Raw genomic sequence first — 21493 nt, forward strand, 5'->3', positions numbered from 1 at the left:
ATATATATATATATATATATATATATATATATATATATATATATATATATATATATATATATATATATATATATATATATATATATATATATATATATATATATGAATGCTTTCATATATATATGAAAAAACATAGTAAATATTGGATTAATTTAACATATCCCTAAACAAAGTATTATCATGATATATAAAAAGACTTAGAATCATTTCTACACAGGTTAATATTTACTCAACTTTCTTTGTAGCATTTAATGTGGAGGTGTTAAAAGTATATATCAATTTGCATGCAAGTAGAAAAATAATACTATATATACTTTGGACAATCTTTCTATTGTGAGAGCATGCTACAGCTATAGGCTATCTATCATGTGAGCTGTTTTTAAGTTAATAACATAGCTGACAGAAGAAGAGGTAACACATCTTTTCAGACAAAAACTTTCTCACAGAAAAAGGAGAACTGATGTATTAGCAAGGAAGAGTGAAGAACTGCATAGTGGTGGCCCCCGTAGGAACAAGACAAAATAGATAAGATATTATTCACAGTGAATACATATTTTGTTGGTTCTGGAGGAAATGAAGGAAGACTCTTGAAATGGACCATGATAGGGTTCAAAAACCATAAAAGAAGGAAGATGAGTAATGAGAATCCTGTCTTCCTGATGTAACAGGCTCCAGAGAAGATTGAAGACAAAAAACATGTCCTACCATCTTGAAAGAAATAACCAGTTAATACAGTTAAAGCCCATATTTAGATGGGGAGTTCTGTAGAAATAGCTAATATTAACAGTAGCTAAAAATGGCATAAACTTTATTAGGGAACTTTACTAGTAGAGAATAGTTAATCTACTGTAGTAATCCTTGGCTAGGCATACATAAATCTGATCTCCCATTATTGTTTTACTCTGATCAGAGGAGTTAGTTATAGGAAGGTGGAAGAATGGAAGAGAGTGCATCCAAAACAGATATAAATTTCTTTTTTTTAAACAAAATTTTATTAAGTTTATATAAATAAGGAAAAATAGGAACAATACAAGTATGGTAATACAGATATAAATTTCTTAAATAAATGCAGGTAAAATTAAAAGAATCTGTTTGCTGAAAGAAATGCTTATTTTTCTGCTCCAATAAAATGAAAAATCCATAAAGATTTTTAATTCTCTCTGTACTGGAATAAGCAAAAAACAAGCAAATTTTTTTTTATATTGCATATAATGCTATGTTGGTTCAATTTTCTGTGAATCCATAAAGCCTTCAAGACATGAATGAAACTGCACATTAGGAATTAAGGATTTGTCCCCTATTTATTTAGATAATATGTCATTGATTTTGTTCTTCCTGCATTTCAAGACAATTTAGGCTCTCTTGAAAAAAAAATACAATTGCATGCATCTATTTGTCTTTTTTAGAAGAAGAGGAAGATATCCCTCCATTTAGTTTAGCTGGTGCATCTAAGTCAGTGAATGGAAGAATACCCATCTTTCTGTTCTTGGTTTTGAAATGTTTGTCAATCTGATGCTTCTGACAGAATTAATTAGGAGAAACTCTTTTTACCCATTTGTGAAAGAATGGGATCCCCATAACTTACTGTAAATCTGTCCACTTTTTTAGGTTTCCTTTCTAGCCATTTTTCAATTTCCAAAGGATTTCAATCAGTGTGATAATCTTATGGTAATTCAGCATTCAGATTTTCTTACCTGGTCTGATTGAGGACTGGTCTATTTCTGTGATAATCATGGACTTGTTTCAGTTGTTACCAAGGATTGTTGCCTCATTGTTTTTGAGTTAGGCAGGATGAGCATTTTCTCATGAGGGATGAGAACTTAATTCTCTAGTTAAGTTCCACAGATTCTATGGTGACTTGCTACATTCTGAACAGATACAATGTTCCATGAATTTATTTTATGAATTAAAAAAAACTTTAAAAACTGAAGGTAATCCTAGTCTTATGATCGGTCACTTAATGACCATTCAACATTAATGCAGTCCTGCTAGGCTGCATTAACAGAGGATAGAATCAAGATCACGTAAAGTGTTAATACCACTTTACAATGCCTTGGTAAGGCCACACTTGGACTACTGCATCTCGTTTTGGTCACCACGATGTAAAACAGATGATGAGACTCTAGAAAGAGTACAGAGAAGAGCAACAAAGATGATTAGGGGACTGGAGGCTAAAACATATAAGGAACAGTTGCTGGAATTAGATATGTCTAGCTTAATGAAGAGAAGGATGAGGGGTGACATGATAGCAGCGTTCCAATATCTCACGGGTTGCCACAAAGAAGAGGGAGTCGAGCTATTCTCCAAAGCACCTTAAGGCGGGACAAGAAGTAAATGATGGAAATTAATCAAGAGAGAAGCAACCTAGAACTAAGGAGAAATTTCCTGACAGTTAGAACAATTAATGAGTGGAACAACCTGCCTCCAGAATCTGTGAATGCTCCAATAATGGAAGTTTTTAAGAAGACAGCCATTTGCCTGAAATGGTATAGGGTTTCCTGCCGGAGCAAGGGGTTGGATTAGATGACCTCCAAGATCCCTTCCAATTGTTGTTGTTGTTGTTGTTGTTGTTGTTGTTATTATTATTATTATTATTATTATTAGTAGTAGTAGTAGTAGTAGTAGTAGTAGTAGTAGTAGTAATAGTAGAGTGGACATCCCAAAAGGTAATTATGACTTGGTTTCTAAATTCCTGTATCCATGTCTTCTTCACATGATCGCTTGATTGCATTTGGGGCACTCTGAAACTTGCCTGCATTTACAGCTGTGTTTATAGCACCTCATAGTCATGTGATCATGATTTATACTGTTGTTGCCAGAAATTAGCATTTACTTCCAGTTTCCAGCAAAAACCACCCTATTGCAAACAATGGGCTTGCTTAATGACCAACGTGTTTGCTTTGCAATTGCCACGTTTACTTAACAACCTCCACTAAAAAGGTTATAAAATTGGGCCTGGTCATGTGGTAACCTGACTTATGACTATCACCATTTATGATTGTAATTGTGGGCTCAATTACAGTCGTAACTTAAGGACTATATGCAATAGCGAATGGTTATGGAAAGACTATTTTATATTGAAAAAATTATATCTCCCCCATTTACGCTGAACATCTCCCCATAGCCTAGTGAATGAAGTTCAGTTGATGCCATGTTAAATGCATTCTCACTCTGGAAATATTTACATATCAGTTTCTCAACAGAGGAAAGTTACCTACTTACGTCAGATAACTGATGAATCCAGGTAACAGCTGAGCAACATATCTAGGCAATGGGAGTCTTTCATGAGTTTGATTAATAATAGTAATAACAACAACAACAACAACCTTTATTGTCACTTTGAATGTACACCAATCAGCATACATAAAAATGAAATTTTGTTGCATACAGCTCTCAAAGTGTCACCACTTCTGATATACACTCCTTGTTCGTGGCCAGCTCAAGTTTCCGAACGTCCATTTTAGTCTCTAGGGAGCGAACAATGGCAAACAGGGCAGATGGAAACGGAGCTCCATGTAGATTAGCCCTCAAATTAGCTTGTATTTCTGCATGACAACCTCACCTCCTTTCCTTTTTCTGATCCTGTCTCTTCCACCTTTTCCTTAAAGGGGCCTCACTCCTTTTTGCCCCTGGAGCACGCTGCTATTGCCTCCAACTCCTCCAAAAGCCTCTCTCTCTTCCTCTGGGCCTGTCAACAGCCTCATCCAGTTCCTTCGCTCCATGAGCCCCGGGACCTCTCCTCCTCTGCCTCCTTTGGAAACAGCCCTGATTTGCAATAGAATCCGTTGCTGGGCCAGCAGTCAGATCTTGCTGCCGGCAGAACAATTTCAAACAGCGCCAAAGACTTTTAACGGTCTTACCAACAGTTCCGAAACAGTTAAAAACTCACCATATCAGCAAAGGTTGTCGGTCATATGTTACCTTATATATACCTTAACTAATAAATCAGTTGTGCACAGAGACTGATTTTGGTATGGACAGGTATCCTCAAGTCTGGGTTGCTGCAAGTATTTTTCATGGCAGGCTTCTTGAAATATTACTGGAAACTACAGCTGGTCATAAATGTAGAATGGGTTTTGAATACTTGACAAACAATTTCTCCACATTGCTTCCATTTCATAAAGGTCCTTTAGTATATTATAGAGTTGGAAGCAATAAAATATGTAAGATAATGCAGCAGTATTTTCTAGTTAGAGTGCATCATCTGGCTTTTCCCCTCATGTACTTGGAACACTTAACATTAGAGATGGTCCAGTGCAATAGAAATACTGTTGTTATTTTAGTTATGTAATATACGTACAGTGTGGGATTGTGATACAGTGGGTGTTGTTTTCACTAAGGGTTAATGTTTGCTCCTTGTAGCCTTGTATCGTATGATCAATTATTTGTATTAAACATGATCCATGCCTCTTAAATAGATCCTAATGTAAACACTTTTCTCTGCCAAACCTGCCCCAAATTAGATCCCGTACCACTGATAATGAATCATATATATTTGGTATTATGCAGTATAAGGTTACAAAATGTGTAAAAAAAATTCTATGCAGACTTTTACAAGCTAGCATAATTCTGCTGTTGATGACATGGTGCTGGAAGAAATTTCAAAAGCACCCCAAAAATGTATGTGTTTGATCATATAATATTGTACAGCTTATCCTCGAGGTACAATAGGCCATTTAATAAACATCCTAAATTATGACAGACCTCCCCCCAAAACTATATATAAACTCATTTCAAAGTTACAATGGCTGCAAAATCCTGCAGTCGTTCGCCATTACAATCCACCACAGCGTCCTATCTCTCTCCTCCCATCCTATCCCACCGGAACTCTGCAGTGCTTGGGTCTCTTCCCCATATGTCTATCATGCACAACAGTTGTCTTCTGAAACTTTCTGGACTTCATGTTGTTGGAGGAGGGCAGACCATGTGTCCCTGGCCATGCGGCAGTGATCCAAATGTAGCCACCATTTTGTCCTGCCTGTTTGTGGGCAGGACAAAATGGCAGCTGCCAGAAAAATTGCTTCATTTTGCTGCCTTAGAGAGGTCTGCACAGTGTTGCAAAAGCTTTTGAAAGCTGCAGAAGCTTCTGCAGCACTGTGAAGAATTTGTTAAGGCAGCAAAACAAAGCAGTTTGTTCCCAGACTATGCAGCAGTGACCCTAATGCAGCTGTGCAAAAGAAGTCATTCTAGGGTTCTAATAGGCCTCAGAGCTCTTCAAAAAGTAAGCAAGGAGAGGAATGTTTGGCCTGGTGGGGTGGGAAATCAGACCTAAGGTCTGGTGGGAATGGAAAAAAGCCTGTTGGGTTCCAAGGCATGGGAAGTGGGTCATGGACTGTTTTGGAGGTGGGAGGGTCTTTGGGAGAGCCAGGGCAAGCAGGCCTGCACCTGTACTAGGCCTCTTTCATCCAGAAGGCACCCCACACTGCACTTAATGATCCACACATTCGTTTATGTTTCCTTGGAGAGAGTAGGGTTGGGGTCATTATGACTGCTACAACATGTAACCGCAATGGGCAGACACCATTACAGTCATGTCTTGACAACTATCTGTATGATAATGGAGTTTAGGAATATTACTTTAGGAGTGATGCATTCAACAAAAGGCACTGTTCCAGTTGCCTGTGCATTGTGGCTTTTGCTTATTTGATGTTTTCCAAGAAGTATTTGACAGGCAGTAATCAAGACTGCTTATTCATAGATCCTTCAACATATAAAAGGTTAAGCTGGATTGATGACCATATACATCATCTCAGATTCTAAAGTTATTTCAATTCTACAACTGCCAGACAATTTTGATCCAGAGATTGGAGAAAAACTGCTTCTGATGCACTTTCTGTGGTCTTATACAAATGTGGATTGTATTATTTCATTTATTACTGGTTTTATTTTAAAGTCTGTATTATTGAAGAAAAAGGGGGAAATTGCTAATACATGTTGCTTTTCTTTATACTGACTTGGCCTAGATATTCTCCCATCCATATCTCAAATTATATAGCTTTTTAGATTTTCCTAATGAGCCAAACTATTGCTGAGAATAGGGAAAAATTAATAAACACCAAAACCATGAATAAGATTGAATTCTTTTTATCTGCTACAAGAGAAGAAAATGGCTAGCTCAACATTCTCTAGTTTTTTGACACTCAAGGTGTGATCAGAGATTACTTACCAACTGCAAGAGAATGGGGAATGAGTTCATTAAAGGTGTGCTCCCTTTCACACATAAAAAAAATGTCTTTCACTATGATTTGTAGATCAATTTATACTCTTTTCCCCTTTGTACATATGCTTTCTTTTTTAAAAAAATATTTAGATCTTAACTGAATTCTTTAGAGGTTTAAAAATGACTACTATTATATATTTCCTTATGTATGGTGTTATAAATGTTAAGGTTTTATTACATCTAAAGTTCTGTATGAATACATGTATGTGTTTTCTTTTTCATGCCCGTTCAGTATTATTTTTAAGAATTAATTGGCCTTAAATGAAAGAGAAATAGAACCAAAATGGGGCCAGTGAAAAACAAATGATATGTATTAGAGTGTAAAAACTACTTGTGGTTTTAAAAACAATAACAAAATAATATCAAGACAATGATAATACACCAATCATTACAGCAGTTTTACAGCCTCCAGATAAAAACGTGTGTATGTAGGGTGGGCTGGCTGATTTAACAACCCTGATGACAGTAGTTTGGAGGTAATGTGTAGAGACATTTTATTCCAGATGATCTCTTATGTTTTGATCAAGTTAATATCTGTTTTTCAGAGGTTTGAAACCTTGAACAGATTAGGGGGGGGGGGCTTTCTGGCCTTCCTTGCTGGGTGCTTCTTTCCATCTTTGTTTAATTCACTATGCAAACATTGCACTATATTTAATAATGACATTGAAGAAAATTATATAATTTTAATATCCATCCTTAAAAAAACATTTTATTTTGTTTTAATTTGAATATTTCCCCCTTTTTTAGAATAGAAGGTGAGATTAAAAGTTTTTTTTTTCATTTTTATAATCCAGGTGTTTTTTTTGTGAGTATTAGTATTGTGCTTTTTATTTCTTTTATCATATAGGATTTTTTTTATAAAATAGGTTAGTATTTTTAAGTATGCACTCTTTTATATAATAGTAATATTTGTCATTGTATAGTTATTGAATTTATATATTAAGTTACATATTCATAATTAATTATTTTAAAGAAATATTGATTGTACTGGTTTTATAGCTTGATAAAATAAAAATTGCAGTAGATTTTTTTTAAAGACTTTGATTATCCATATCCCCATTTAGTCGTGGAGTTTTATAAGAAGCCCAAATACTGTGTCCTACATTGTAACTTTGCCTCTATCCATGTCTGTATTTTTTCTTTAGTAGGAAAGAATTCTGATGAAAATATGAAATGGCTCATAAGATCTAATACTTGGTACCCTCAGGGATAGTTCCACCATGACTGGGTAGGAGCTACCAGGAGCAAAAAGGATGGTTAAATCTGAATAATCATAATAACAATAAGTTATAGTAGCACCCCTGTAATAAAAATAACCTTGTGAGCTCACTTGACATACCTATAGTGAAAAACACCTCTGATAGCAAAGGGCAAAATGATAAGGCTTCTGCAAAAACCAAGCATGGACAGTTGTATTGCACCAATACTTGAGTGCCTAGTTGCCAACAATACTTAGTCCTGCTCTGGGTCGTGAGGAAAGAAGGTGACATCCCTAAAGAATGACTCCCTCCCCAGAGGCTTTTGGTCATTTAAAAACTGACAAAAAAAACCCCAGAGATTTGATTGGCAGTAAGACACTACAGAGCCATAATAACCAAGGCAGTGAATTTCTGCTTTGATTGTATTAACTGCCAAAGCATTCACTGTACTTTAGAGCCAAGAGGCCTTGAAGCCTGCTGACTGGTTTTCTAACAGTTGAAGTCCAAACCATCCTAAAGGGTGTTCCTTGAGGAAATGGTTCATTGTTACATTGAGATGGGCCAATTCTTAGCAAATCTATAATTCTTCATCAACCTTTGTATAAATTGTGATTCTACCCACTTTTTTCCTATTCTAGATAAGACTTATATATTGTGTTACATTACCATTTGAAGCCAAACAATCCTTTACCTATTGTGTGTGTGGAAAATAATTCTGTTTGAGTTAGAGCCCAATGCATAAAGCTTTACTTAGTGCTTGTTTGCATACTTGCTAATGGTAAATAACAAATTGGTGGTGTTCATGTGCCTATGGGTAATACAAAGAACAAAGCAAATTGCATTCATTTTGTTAGTTTGCTGCTGCTGCTGGGATGTAAATGACCTGGACTCATTATTACCCTAATGTTGTTTAACATACCATGAAATGCTCTGGAAGTCAGAAGCAGGATTCCCCCTCCCTTGTGTGTCCTTGGTCCATCTGGTGTAAATAAAGAGTTTCTTGCTGTATTTTAGCTGTCATCATGCTGTGTTTGTACAATCCAAAGCAAGATTGTCCATGCTAGTAGAGCTGAGATTTTTGTATTGCTTGAATACTCTTTTGTCTGGAAGGAGATAATTGTTCTCTTTCAGCTAATATTGCAGGAGGCCATTCATCCAGGGAATCTCCAACAAAACTAAATGAATTATTCCTGTTGATCTGATTCATCAGCTGCCACATGGAAGGTTTTGGAGCATGGAAAGAAATGTGTTTCTCCTGTTTAAACAAGATTATTTATGCCTTCAGCAAGAACTGAAAAATGATCCGTCATTCCTTTTCTTTTGAGATATCAATTTCTTTCCCACTTTTGCTGAATTTGCAAAAACAATCTAATCTATTAATAGTCATTATAAAATAGAATCACTTTTAACATTTAATTCTAATAGTTTAATTTCTCTCTTCTAGGGGGTTCATATAGAGGCAGATTACAATCCCTTGTTGAACTCTCTTGCGGTATATGGATGGCAGCTGACCTGTGTGCTTCCCACTCCAATTGTAAAGAAAAAGAGGTATAGTCAAGAAATGGCCTTTCCTTAAGTCTAAGAGTCAATCATAAAAACTGTCATTGATCTTACAATAGGGATCTTCTTTGGAAGCTTTTGTACAGCCTGCACAGAAGCTACCTATATAACAATAGAGCATGAAGTGTTCAGCCCTTTCTCTTTTTGTGCTGATAATCTTGCAGTGCAAGTAGAAAGCAGTCTTTGGCAAGCACAGGGGAAACTATGCAAGCTGCAGATGCAAGTCCTATCAATTATCTGAGACATTATCAATTGTTTAATTTTCTTTTCCTGATGAAAGAGTGGATGAGGGCATTCCTCCTTGCTGGCTCATATCCCAGATTGTTCTTTAATGTAGGAGTAATATTCACCTGCACAACATTTCACACTTTCTCAAAGAGTCTTTAATCTCCAGACACAGGGATGCTTTTTGGAGGGGGCTGTGGAAAACTACAGGGGAACAGGAAAATTTCATCCCATTAATATAAATGATTGTCATAGAATTCAAAAATACAAAAGCCATGTGGCTTCCATGCCATTTGCTGCTACTATCCCGTCTATGTCTGCCATTTATCTTTGTTCCTTTGTAGAAGTTTTCATTTTTAAACACCATTAGCACTGGATTCAGTGTGCGAGAATATTAAACCAGCATCTTGAGGCCAATAACAAACACAATTCCCCTGCCTCTCTAAAAAGTACTGAATTTTTGCTCGTGTTCTTAAAATGGTAGCCAAGATCTAACATAGAATTAGTGAGGCTCTCGAATAGCCATCCTTAGTATGATGCACTAGCCTTGAATTGCTGCCCTCAACAGTTTACCCTAGTTGTATTGATCATGGATGATAGATCTTGCAGTCTGAAGCATCTGGAAGGGAGCAAAGCTGGGACTGCTTTAAATTGCACCTGTCAATATCAGAGGGGAAATGCAAATACTTAATTCCCATCCTCATCCCCTTAAAGATAGTGCTTGAGCACCACATATAGAGTTGTTCTGTTTTTCATAGAAAACAGCTAGGAAGTGGCAGCTTGGCTTATCAACGTGAATTCATTTATCGACATGGATTATTGCTGATTACATTCATTTTTACACTCTGTTTTCTGTTACTTCAACTACATCTGTAGTAGTGTTGCTGTTACTAACCAGTCTGGAGGAGGGGAACAAATTACACTAGGATTGAAGCACCCATATAGCAAACTTTTTCACTATGAACCTATTTAATCATATGTTCGAAAATTAGTAATTGTCACATAATATGTTTATGATCTCGATAAACTGATTATATATTGAATGGCTATAGATGATAGGCTCAGTATTTGCAAATATCTTTGCAGCTATGGAATAAGCCACTCAATTAAAGCATAATACTGAATGGTTAATTAGAAAGGCCGCCTTAGCAAATTTAAATAAGGAATTACCTTAAATGTCTTAATAGGCCTGGTTAATATTTGAATAGAAGAGCTCTATTAAATACCTAGGCTTTAAACCAGAGAGAGAAATTGAAAAGATGTCTTGGAAGAAGGCACTGATAAAACACTTCTGTAACAGACACCCCCCCCAAAAAAGATGTATGTACATGTCCATTAGTCATCAGACATTGACCTTGACTGAAGAAGACTTTATTTTTATAGTACATGTAGTATAATGGGGAAAAAAGTTGATGGTTGAAGATTTCCTACTTTGACCCAATTTAGCATTGACTTCGTGCCTGTTCCAGGTTAGTGTTGTAGTTAGTGCTACAGAGCCTGTGTGATGGAGTGGCAGTGGGGACACCAGTTTCAAATCTGCACCAATGATGGAAGCGCACTGGGTAGCTTTGGAGTATGATAGAGTAGAGAGTTTCTCAGCCCAACCAACCTCATAAGGATATTTTCAGGAAAAATGGGAGGAAGGAGCATTTATACTCTGCCTTGAGCTTCTGGAAGGTACAAATTTGACAAATAAATTATATTCCAGACAATTACGTTAAGTATTTTGTGTGTATCAGTCCATTGCACATACCTCTTAATTGATGGGATATGGACAACAGTATGTTGGAAGATTTTAATTAGAAAAATCTACCACTAAATAATAAAAAATATTTTATTAGATTCAAATATGTTTTTCTTTTCCCCTTTAAGCAAAAACAATAAACTCCAATTAGTCCTTAAACATAAACTAATTTATTATGATGTACATGTTTTAATCTTTAAAGTGTTATCGTATGTTGTATACAGTCTTACAGAAGTCTTTTAAGACTTCTCTGATATATGAAGATCCTAGGTTTTTTTTTTTGCATTTGTGAACCAAGGAATGTTTAGGGAGATCTTTAAAACAAGGCTTATAGAATTTGGACTGAATGCACTCAAAATATGTAAGACCATTTTTAAAATGGGTCTGGCATAGTTCTTCAACGTAGTAAATTACGATATATATTATTTTTAACCAAATCTTCTCTTGGAATAAAGGTGATATAGTATACGTGACTATATTTTTGGAGGGGGGTGGAGGTTGGACTGTGCTACCCCAAGCTTACAATCACACCTTACTATTCAGATTTCAGTTAAAGAAACAGTGAATTAAAATACAATCTGTACAGTCTGAGTGTTATCAGGCAGTGAATACAACAGGTATTTTCTTTCCTTACATTCATAACAGTATGAGGATACTTACCATAAGGGCTACACATTTTAAGAACTGTTTATTGATTAAAAGTTTATTTTTCAGTTCAAAAACATTTTAATAGCTAAACAGTTTTATGTGGTGCCCACATAAGGTCCTTTTACACCTTGGATGGACCTTCCAAAAGCTGCTGTTGAAAGAACCTCTTGAAAGGTAACGAGGGAATTGTTATTAAATACCTGAGTAACCATATTAAATTCAACTCACATTAAATTTAAATCAATTTTAGTTTTTTAATGCAAGTCTGACACATCACTCAAGGGTCACGTTTTCTGCCCAGAGGTGGTATATTTCAAATTGTATCATGATGAAAGAGTTCAGAAAAAGCTTATAGAGAATTGACAAGAACAATCCTAGCGACTTTAGTGGATAGTCCTTAATTTTAAAGGGCAATATGTAGGTATGGAAAACATTCTCAGGTTAGTGTTTTTAATTTTTATTTTGTAGAGATGGAAAACTAGCCACAAAGCAGATTGTCTTTCTTCAGAGACCTTTCCTGCCCCAGAAAACCAAGAGGAAGCAACCTAAGGTATATGGCCTTACACTGTTTGGTCTATTTGTCTTGGCAAAGCTTTCATATTTTAATTTAATTTAATTGAATAACTTATATTTTAGTAAGCAACATGTCAGTTGATTATTATTTAACTTTGCTGTTATTTTCAATTATGGCTTAGTTAACAAAGCTAACATATAGCAATAAAGTATATAAAAGATAAAAAATGAAGAAGCAAGGTCAAGGAACTTGTGGCTCAACACCTTTTAGATGGAGTAACGCAGAACTCTTCTTAGTCAGTCCAGTCAGCCTTGAGGAATGCTAGGAATTATAATTTAAGAGTAGTTGGAACATGGCTTGCTTCCTTTCCATCTCTCCAATGAGTTATTACACTCCCTCCCTTTTGCCTTTACATATTTAAAGCTTGGACTCTGCTTTGGCTAATTAAAAGGAAAGACATGTCAAAGGTAATGTCATGAAGTAAGATATTTTAGTTTATTACCCAGGAAAAGAAAAAGAACCAAAATACCAAGTGTTATTTGATAGGAGTATGCCCTGATTCACAGGTAATAGTTTGAGACTTCACTTTGGACTTTGGCCCATTTAATTGCAAACTGAGGCACATGTGGTCTAATTAGATCTGGACTGAGCGTATTTAAAATGGGAAGACTTGTTTGTCCTTTTGTTGACCATAAGAGAAATTTAAAAGGTTATAGTGCTTTTGATTATGTCAAAATGCTACAGAATTTGCAGCTCAGTTTATAACAGGAATAAGGTTGCCAAATATAATCAAAATATTTTGAACCTCTGCTTCTTAAACAACTATTATTTAAAATTCCTTTAATTTGACATAATTTGATTAAATTTGGACTAACAATAACTTGGTAACTCAGTATAGAAGAACTATTCTAATTTTAATTAGATTGAGGACTGGTTGTGCAAGAACTATGATGTCCTTTTCTGAATGCAGTGAAGCAGGCTTCCACTCAGGCACATAAATAAATGAAAATCAGCATATTCAAATTATTTTTTTCTATCTTATGACTTTTGTTGTTTTATCAATGTATAAAATATGAAGAAAAATAAAAATAGGAAATTAAGAGAAGGAAAAAGAGAGGGGGGAGAAAATAAGCGGTACAAGGGAATAAAGAAAAAAGTGCTGCTTTCCAACTCTTTTTAGCACAATACAAAATAACATTACAGCCTCAATTTTTTACTTTTAGACATTAGTATATAACTAGCTCTTTCTGTAACAACAAATCTATCTAATCAGCAAAACCAAAGTCAAAATTTCATTTTTTTTATCACAAGCACAAAATCCAGAAGTGATATCCAAATAAAAGACATCATTAAATATATTCTCCTCTTTGAATATAACAGTTAATTTAATGATTTCTGCTTTATCTTCCTTGCTGTGGAAATAATATGTATTTCCATTTGCACTTAATAATCTTTATAAACTATCACCATTTATATTAACAAAATTCATGCTATTCTTTCAGATCCTTTAACCTTAAAGGAAGAAAATGCTTTTCCCCCCATACATTTTAAAACACTAAACTTTTCTGTAAAAACATTTCTAAAATCAAAACATTCTAATACATCTTTTTTTAACTTCCTCTTAGCATACATACTTTAAAATTCACTTTCAGACCAATAAAATTCCAACTCTAATTAACTCATTAAATTTAGATCCCTCCCTCCAAGCTACCCTCATAGAATATTTTTTTAAAAATCTAACCTTTTCTTTAAGCTAATAATTTTTTTTAACTTTCTCTTAACATAGATACTTTCAAATATACTTTCAATAATATACAAACTTTAGGAATTACTTAAGTATTATATATAAAGGAAGAATACATTTTCAAACTTTAGATTAAGACTTTCTTTCAATTACAAATATCAGACCGATAAAAATCCATCCTAATTCCAATTAACTCATTAAATTTAAGTCACTCCTTCCAGCTTGTCTTCATGGAATAAAATCTTTTTCTTCTCTGGAATGTTTGTCAAGTAGTTATAAGCTTCTCTTTTTCTCAAGGATTTCTCAACCTTGTTAATGTCCATGAGAAAAATTCCCAAACTTGTCCATTTAAAAGTTGCAGATTTTCTTGAAGCTCCTCTTTCATTGTGTTGGGAGGTTTATATTTAAATCATCATAATAAAAATTGGTGTCAGGTTTATATTCTTCTTCTTCTTCTTGTGCCATATCCATTATCGGACTTTGGCGATCATGTTTTTATCAGCAGTCGCACGAAAAAGTGCTGCTGAGTTTTGTCCAAACCAATCCCTTAGATTTTGAAGCCACGATGTTCTTCTTCTGCCTGGACCTCGTTTGCCTTCAATCTTTCCCTGAAGGATTAAATGGAGTATGCCGTATTTTTCTGGGTGTCGTAACACATGTCCGAAATATTCTAATTTTCATTTTTTAATTGTTTTGATGATTTCCTTTGGCTTTTGCAGGCGGCTTATCACCTCCTCATTTCTGATCTTGTCAACCCAGCTTATACATAACAGCCGCCTGTAAATCCACATTTCAAATGCTTCTAGTCTCTTCAGGTTCATTTGATTCCTCTGCGTTGTTAGCTACTTGTGAAATTGCTTCGGCGGTTTGGTAACTTTCTCTTTGCCTCTCTGAGGTAGTTTGAGAAGTTTTTTTTTAATATCCTTGGATATTTTTTAATATCCTCTATCTTCTTAATTCCCTTTTTAGTCAAAGAGTAACTTTTTTGTAAGTCACTTAAGAATTGCTGGCCAATCAAGAATCATAAAAATCGGAAAGTTTTAGCCATTCACAGCAAAGCAGACCAAGCTACAAATTACTAAAAATAATAGAACCACAGCTTTCTGCCCTTATATTTCTTCATCAACTTTTTTTTATAAAAAAAAAGATACTCCACACTTCTTTATTTTAGCTTGCCTTCAGCAGCCTTCTTCCTTGTTGTTTAACAATGAATAAATCCCAAGAATGGCCCAGATTTTCAAAAAGGAATAACAGGCTATGGCTAATGAGAGCCTTTTTTTAACTTAATAAAGATTAATATTCCTTAAAAAAGATTAAGGCATCATCAGTTTGAAAAATAAATTCCAAAACAACTGCTTCTTCAATGAACTGATTGCAACCCTGTCCCCCAGCTTTCGGCATGCAGGCTGCTTAGAAGCACAGCTTCTAAAGCTACTTGCTTTATTGGAGGATCTTGAGGGATAATTCTAGGACTTTCCCTTACCTAGGAGAGTCATATAAACTAAAGGAATGCCAGTTCCTTCTGTTGGTAAGATGAAAAAGCTGCAGCCCAGGGAAAAAACCCTTCGGGTTCCTTCCCTGGGTGTGTTGTCAGTTGGCCATCTTTTCACCAGAAGTCAGCATATTCAAATTATTTTTGATGCATTTCACAAAGAAATAGTATTATGATTTGAATAGGAGGGAAAATGGAATAGTAGAACTAAGTAACATTCGTCATATTGCTAACAGATAGGCTCCAACCATTCTGTGACACAAAGAGAAAGAAATAAATGTTTAGTATACCAAGCCATTAGAAGTAGTTCAAAGAGGTTGCATTCCAGCCTTACAGCATTGATATCAAGGTAGTGTAATTCTCCAGATCATTAGTACACACTGAATTAAGAAGGCAAACTCAGTTCCTGAAATCTAAGTATTTTATTCACTGTTCCTTCCTTTCCCATCAGTCGTGATACCCCATTATTGTATCCCTATATCTAAAAGTACCAGGTATGGGCCACAGTTCTTGTATCTCTTTGCTGCCATTTAGTGATCATATGAATTTTTGCACCCAAAATTTGGTAGCACTGCTAAATTTACACTGTATTTTCCCCAGGCTGTTCTAGCTCTGATTTTACTCTGATAAATCATTAGTATGCTCTGGCCACAGTAGAATTAACTTTTTCCATAGTTAAATGTGAATGATGTATTTAAAGAAGAAAACCTAAAAACAGACTATATGTTCCTTTTGAATGGACAGAAATTTGAAGGAAAAATCTTAGTAAAATTGTGGTGCTGCAAGGTGATTTCTGAACACATGTCAGCATTTCTGTCAGAAAAAAGAAATAGGATATGAAAAAGATCAAACTGAACAAATTAACCTATTATAGTAGTGAAGGATGCAGAGGAATTCAGACTGCTAATCTCACCCTTAATTGTTTTGGATGCTAGGAGTGTTCTTTGGGGAGCTTAATTAGCCAGAATTTGTTAGCTAAGGAATTTGTTGGACAACAATTTTTTAAACTTGATTGTGTTAATTTTTTTATAATTGATCATCACACAGTCAGCCAGATGTACATACTGGATTTGGCATTTTTGTCTACCTCTCGAGTCCTTACCTAGGACCTGGGATAGGCAGATGTGGATGTTTGATGGCATTACAGATATTGTTGCAGGATGGAAGCTGTTCCTAGTAAGGCTGCCTTTTGCAACTGACCGATGGCAAATTTATTACTGCCAGTGGTGTTCAAGTGATGCTCCAGTTGTTTGGGGATTGCACCCAAAGCTCCTATTACTATTGGTACTACCTTTGCTTGCCTTTGCCACAGTCATTCTATTTCTATTTGTAGGTCTTTGTATTTTGTTATCTTCTCCCGTTTTCTTTTCTATTCTACTATCTCCAGGCACTGCCATGACCACTATTCAGACTTTTTTGTCTTTCTGATCGACAGTTGTTAAGTCCAAGGTGTTACGTTGCAGATGCCTATCTGTTTAAATTCTGAAGTCCCAGAGCAATTTAACTTCTTCATTTTCTATGACTTTCTCTATTTTATGGTCCCACCAGTTCTTGCTTGCAGGCAAATAACATTTCTTGCACATCTTCCAATACATCATTGTTGCAACTTTGTCATGTTGCTGCTTGTAGTTAGCCTGTGTGATTTTTTTGCAGCAGCTTACCAGATAGTCCACTGTTTCTTCAGTTTCTTTGCATAGGTGGCACTTACTGTCTGTTGCTATCTTCTCAATTTTGACTTTGTATGCATTTGTCCTTAAGGCTTGATCTTGTTGCAGCCAGAATTAGTCCCTTGGTCTCTTTCTTCAACTTTCCTGCTCTTAGCCATTACCAGGTCTTGTTATTATCTCCTTTCCCAGAGATTTTTTTTAATGTACTAGCCATGTGGTGCTTTGTCTTCCCATGCCTCCATTCTGTTCTTCATTTGGTCTTTCTTGTAGGCCAGTTTGGTCTCTCCAGTAGTCAGTAAGCCTTCCTGATATACTAACTTCAGTGCATCTTCATCATTGTCCTTCAGATATTCTTCCAAAGCCATTTTTTCTTCTTCAGCCATCTGATGTACTTGCAACATTTCACGCCCACCTATTTGCCTTGGTAGGTAGAGTCTGTCAATGTCACAGTGTGCATGAAGGGCATGATTCATTATCATTATTTTTCTGGTCTTCCTATCCCTTGCTTTTAGTTCTGCTTGAGTCCAGTCCACTATTCCATCTGTGTATCTAATGACTAGAATTGCCCAGGTATTGATTGCCTTCAAAATATTTCCTCCATTGAGTTTGGACTTTGAGATCTTTTTCACTCTCTTGATGTATTCACCTCTAATCTTTTTCTTGACTTCAGTGTGCTTGATGTTGTCAGCTTGAAGGATACCCAAGTATTTATAGTAATCTTCCTGATCCAGACTCTTAATGTTATTTTCGTGGGGCATTTTGATTTCTTCAGTTTTCACTATTTTTCCTTGTTTGATAGTAAATGTGGCACATTATTATTATTATTATTATTATTATTATTATTATTATTATTATTATTATTATTATTATTATTATTATTATTATTAGCATATAACTAAATAATAATATATTAATAGTAGTAATATCATTATTATCATTATTATTATATAATAACTGTTAATAATAACAACAACAACCAGCCATCAAACATCTGCCTATCCCCATTCCTTGGAAAGGACTCTATATAGATGGATAAAAATGCCAAATCCAGTCTAAACTTCTGAACCATTATTATGGTTCTTCACACAGTCAGACAGATGTTCAGATTGATTTGGCATTTTTGTCCACCTATCAAGTCCTTCCCAAGTACATGGGATAAGCAGATGTTGATGTTTGATGCTATTAGAGGTATTGTTAGATGTAAGTTGTTCCAAGTAAAGCTGCCTTTTGCAATTGACTGATAGTGATTTTGTCAGTGATGTTCAGTGGTGTTCAAGTGGTTCTCCAATTGTTTTGGGATTGCAGCTAAGACAGCTATTACTATTGGTACTACCTTTATTTTCTTTTGCTGCAGTTATTCTATGACTATTTGCAGATCATTATTATCATTATTATAATAAAAATAATTGGGAGTCCTCATAGTGATACTTAAAGGACTCCTATAATATCAGGAAATACTTTGAATTTATCAAAGTCGAACAACCTAATTTTACAAAAAAGCACCCTGCTTTGAATTACCTTTATTCTTAGATGTTACCTTAATAATTCTTAGGACCCTGGTTAGCACTTGAATTATTCAGTTTCAACTAATCTTAGATTATGCATCTAACTGAAGGTTATTCCCACATAATACATTGAGAGTGAAAGAAATTGAAAGAAAAAACATATTTGAATAATTGAAGTTGAAAGATTATGTCATAAACCAGCCAGACGGCACTTAGGAAATCTGCGCATTGACAAAATTTCCATCTGTCCATTACAAAAAAAAATCACACTGCTTGGATCTACAGATGTACTACACTGATACATTATGACATTCTAGATTCTTGGGAATAACTCAATGCAAATGAAGTCCAACACCAGCTAGAGAATTGGCAGCTGTGATTTCATATTGTGTATAATACATCCTACAGAATATTTCCTTCCACTGCCTTTTTTTCTCATTTTGCACTTGCCAGTGTGTAATATTTTTCAAGAAATTGAGTACTTTACTTTATTGTGGAAACAACCAAACAAGAAGATAAAGTACACAAGTATTCATCAGATGGTAGATGAAATCTCTAATGCATTTTTGTTTTGTTTACTAGGATCCCTATTGATTAAAACTTTGCAAGGTTTCAGATTCAATCCTGAAATAGTACTTCAGAGCACAGAATCCTGGAAAGATGCAGCTGCTGTAACAAGTTGTCAATTGGCACTGTATTTCTGCTTTTGCTTATTCCAGAAGACCTTGTCAGAAGCACTGTAAAACCCTCCTTTTGCACAAGGCTTCCTGTTTTCATCTATTAAGAAAACATTCTAACTACAGTGAAAGGTTTTAGTTTGTGAACTAAGCATATTCTTTTAAGGAAAAAAAAATAACCTGATGGAGCCACTAAATCACGATTAACACATTTTAAAAATACAACTGATAAAAGGCTGTTGACATAGGGAATTCACTTTTTTTTTCTCCTGAGAAGCTTAAAGATGTATTTGCAGAACAGTATCTGACACTCAAAGTAATGTCCTTTTTTTTTTTTCAAAATCACTTCTATTTAAAAAGCAAGAACCAGAAGATTGTGTTGTCTTGGGACAGGTTTTTAAAATTAAACTGGCAGTTGAAGAAGATTTCTCTCGATTTCTCTTGTTTTTCTAGCATAACCTGTACTATTATATCTGTTTTCAGTTTCATTGGAGGTTCTCTAAGCAAGACCAACACCAGAAGCAAGACAAGAAACCTCTGAAGGCAAAACTAAGTGCCAGAGTCCAACAGCAGCAGACAATAGAAAAGCAGGAGTCAGCAGCCACAAATAGAAAAAATTCAGAAACACAGTTCTCCACAAATGATTTGCAATTCCCGGTAATTTCATATCAGCAGCTGGCTTGTGCTGAAGACAGAACTGTTGAGCACAGAGCTGTACCTTCTTACAACAATGAGATGTCTGCAGAAACGTGGAATGCAAGACAGAGTGGTGATCAAGACATGGGGGGCTTCTGTTTGAGCCAGAAAGGCACACATAAAAATTGTGAAAGCCAGATGTTTCAGGAGCATTGCACCACAGCAGATGATGGGGTGTGTGAGGCAGAAGCTGCAGAAACTGGCTGGATCCCTGAGGTATCAGTTGATTGAGAGGGGCAAATATTTGCCAAAATAAAGAACTCATTTTGATTATCACAGTTAAACATAACTCTACAGTAGACTTGGTTTGATGAATTTTATAGGTACTTAGAAGAAACTTTAGCACGGTTGTATCTTCATTTTAGCAGTAGATCAAACTTATTCAGCCTTTTTTTGCTAATCATGCAATTTTATGAGTAAAGAACACTTTATACTTAATATAATATTTTTAAATAAAGTATTGTTGATGTGTACCACTTTTTTATTCTCTTCCAGAGAATGGAATTTAGGAGTTTAGAAGTTTTAAATAACTGGTGATAATTAGATTTTGTCTTTAGTGCATCCATTTGTATTGTCTTTGGATTAAATACTCTTTTTCAGAATTTTAAAGCAATAATGGAGATTCATATTTTGTTTGAAAACCACTAGTGATGGAGAAGCAAAGCACACAGTAATTTTCTATATATTTGTCCAATGTATCTGTTTATATTCAATCACTTAATAATCCAAACTATAAAACAATGTTTATTTTTCAAAAAAGCACCATATTACCGTAAGTTTGTATTAATTAAAAAAAGATTGGGTTCGTGTCATCTTCTTGTGTTGCAAAGAGAGGAAGCCTTGCTCAGAATTTCATGGAATAAATAGTACCAGAATGAAAGCCATTGTGGTCTTGAAATATGTGGGTTGATAAGAAAAATAAATTTCCTACACAATGATTCCACACAATGTGATATTTTCGCATATTTTGCAAATAATGGTCTTTACAATAAAACTTGTGTAATTTGAATTTGTAAACCTCTATACTTGAATCTAATTGTACATATTTGTAGTTACTTCTCTTATTACTGATTCATTATTTGGCCACTGTTCAGATTTTGTAATGTGTTTTGAAAATGGTGTCCTTATACAAATTGAAACTTAAGAGACTATAAAAATACTGTTACTTTTCCCAGCTGGCTGATTCATGTTTGATAGTTCCCATTAGTTTTTCTGTAAAGTATTTTGATTCAATAAAACATGGTCTCTAGGTACACATCATGCATACTTAACCTGTTTTTTTTAACTGTCAGCTTCATGTACAAGAAACGGCAATTTGCAAAACATTTTATAACAAATGTGGACTACTTCAAATGGACACATAAAATATAATGGAAAAATAGTTTAAAGCATTTGTTCAATGCACACCCAAGACACTTCTGTTCATCCTCCCCAACAACTGAAGAATGTTTATTCTAGCTACAGCTGCTTAGCTAACTATTAAGAAATAACTCCATTTACTTTTAGCATTCAATAAACAAGAATTCCCGTTCCCCAAAGCAAGCCATGCCTTAAGCTTTTGCTTCAATACAAGTAACCTGTAATCTTTGTGCATCCAGGGAG

The 21493-nt window shown here is 35.0% G+C and overlaps 1 protein-coding gene across 1 annotated transcript in view; it reads left to right on the forward strand.

The window, feature by feature from the left end:
• The window catches only part of RFTN1 (raftlin, lipid raft linker 1), an 85441-nt gene extending 64295 nt beyond the window's left edge, over nt 1-21146 (forward strand). Inside the window, exons 7-9 of the mRNA XM_015810744.1 lie at nt 8864-8967; nt 12065-12146; nt 19679-21146. Of these exons, the coding sequence (XP_015666230.1) occupies nt 8864-8967; nt 12065-12146; nt 19679-20122 (630 nt within the window). The 3' untranslated portion in view covers nt 20123-21146. The remainder of the gene's footprint in view (nt 1-8863; nt 8968-12064; nt 12147-19678) is intronic.
• Nucleotides 21147-21493: the final 347 nt, after the last annotated feature.

Source organism: Protobothrops mucrosquamatus, unplaced genomic scaffold, assembly GCF_001527695.2.
Source record: "Protobothrops mucrosquamatus isolate PMUCROS unplaced genomic scaffold, P.Mucros_1.0 scaffold18, whole genome shotgun sequence".
NCBI classification, from domain to species: Eukaryota; Metazoa; Chordata; class Lepidosauria; order Squamata; family Viperidae; genus Protobothrops; species Protobothrops mucrosquamatus.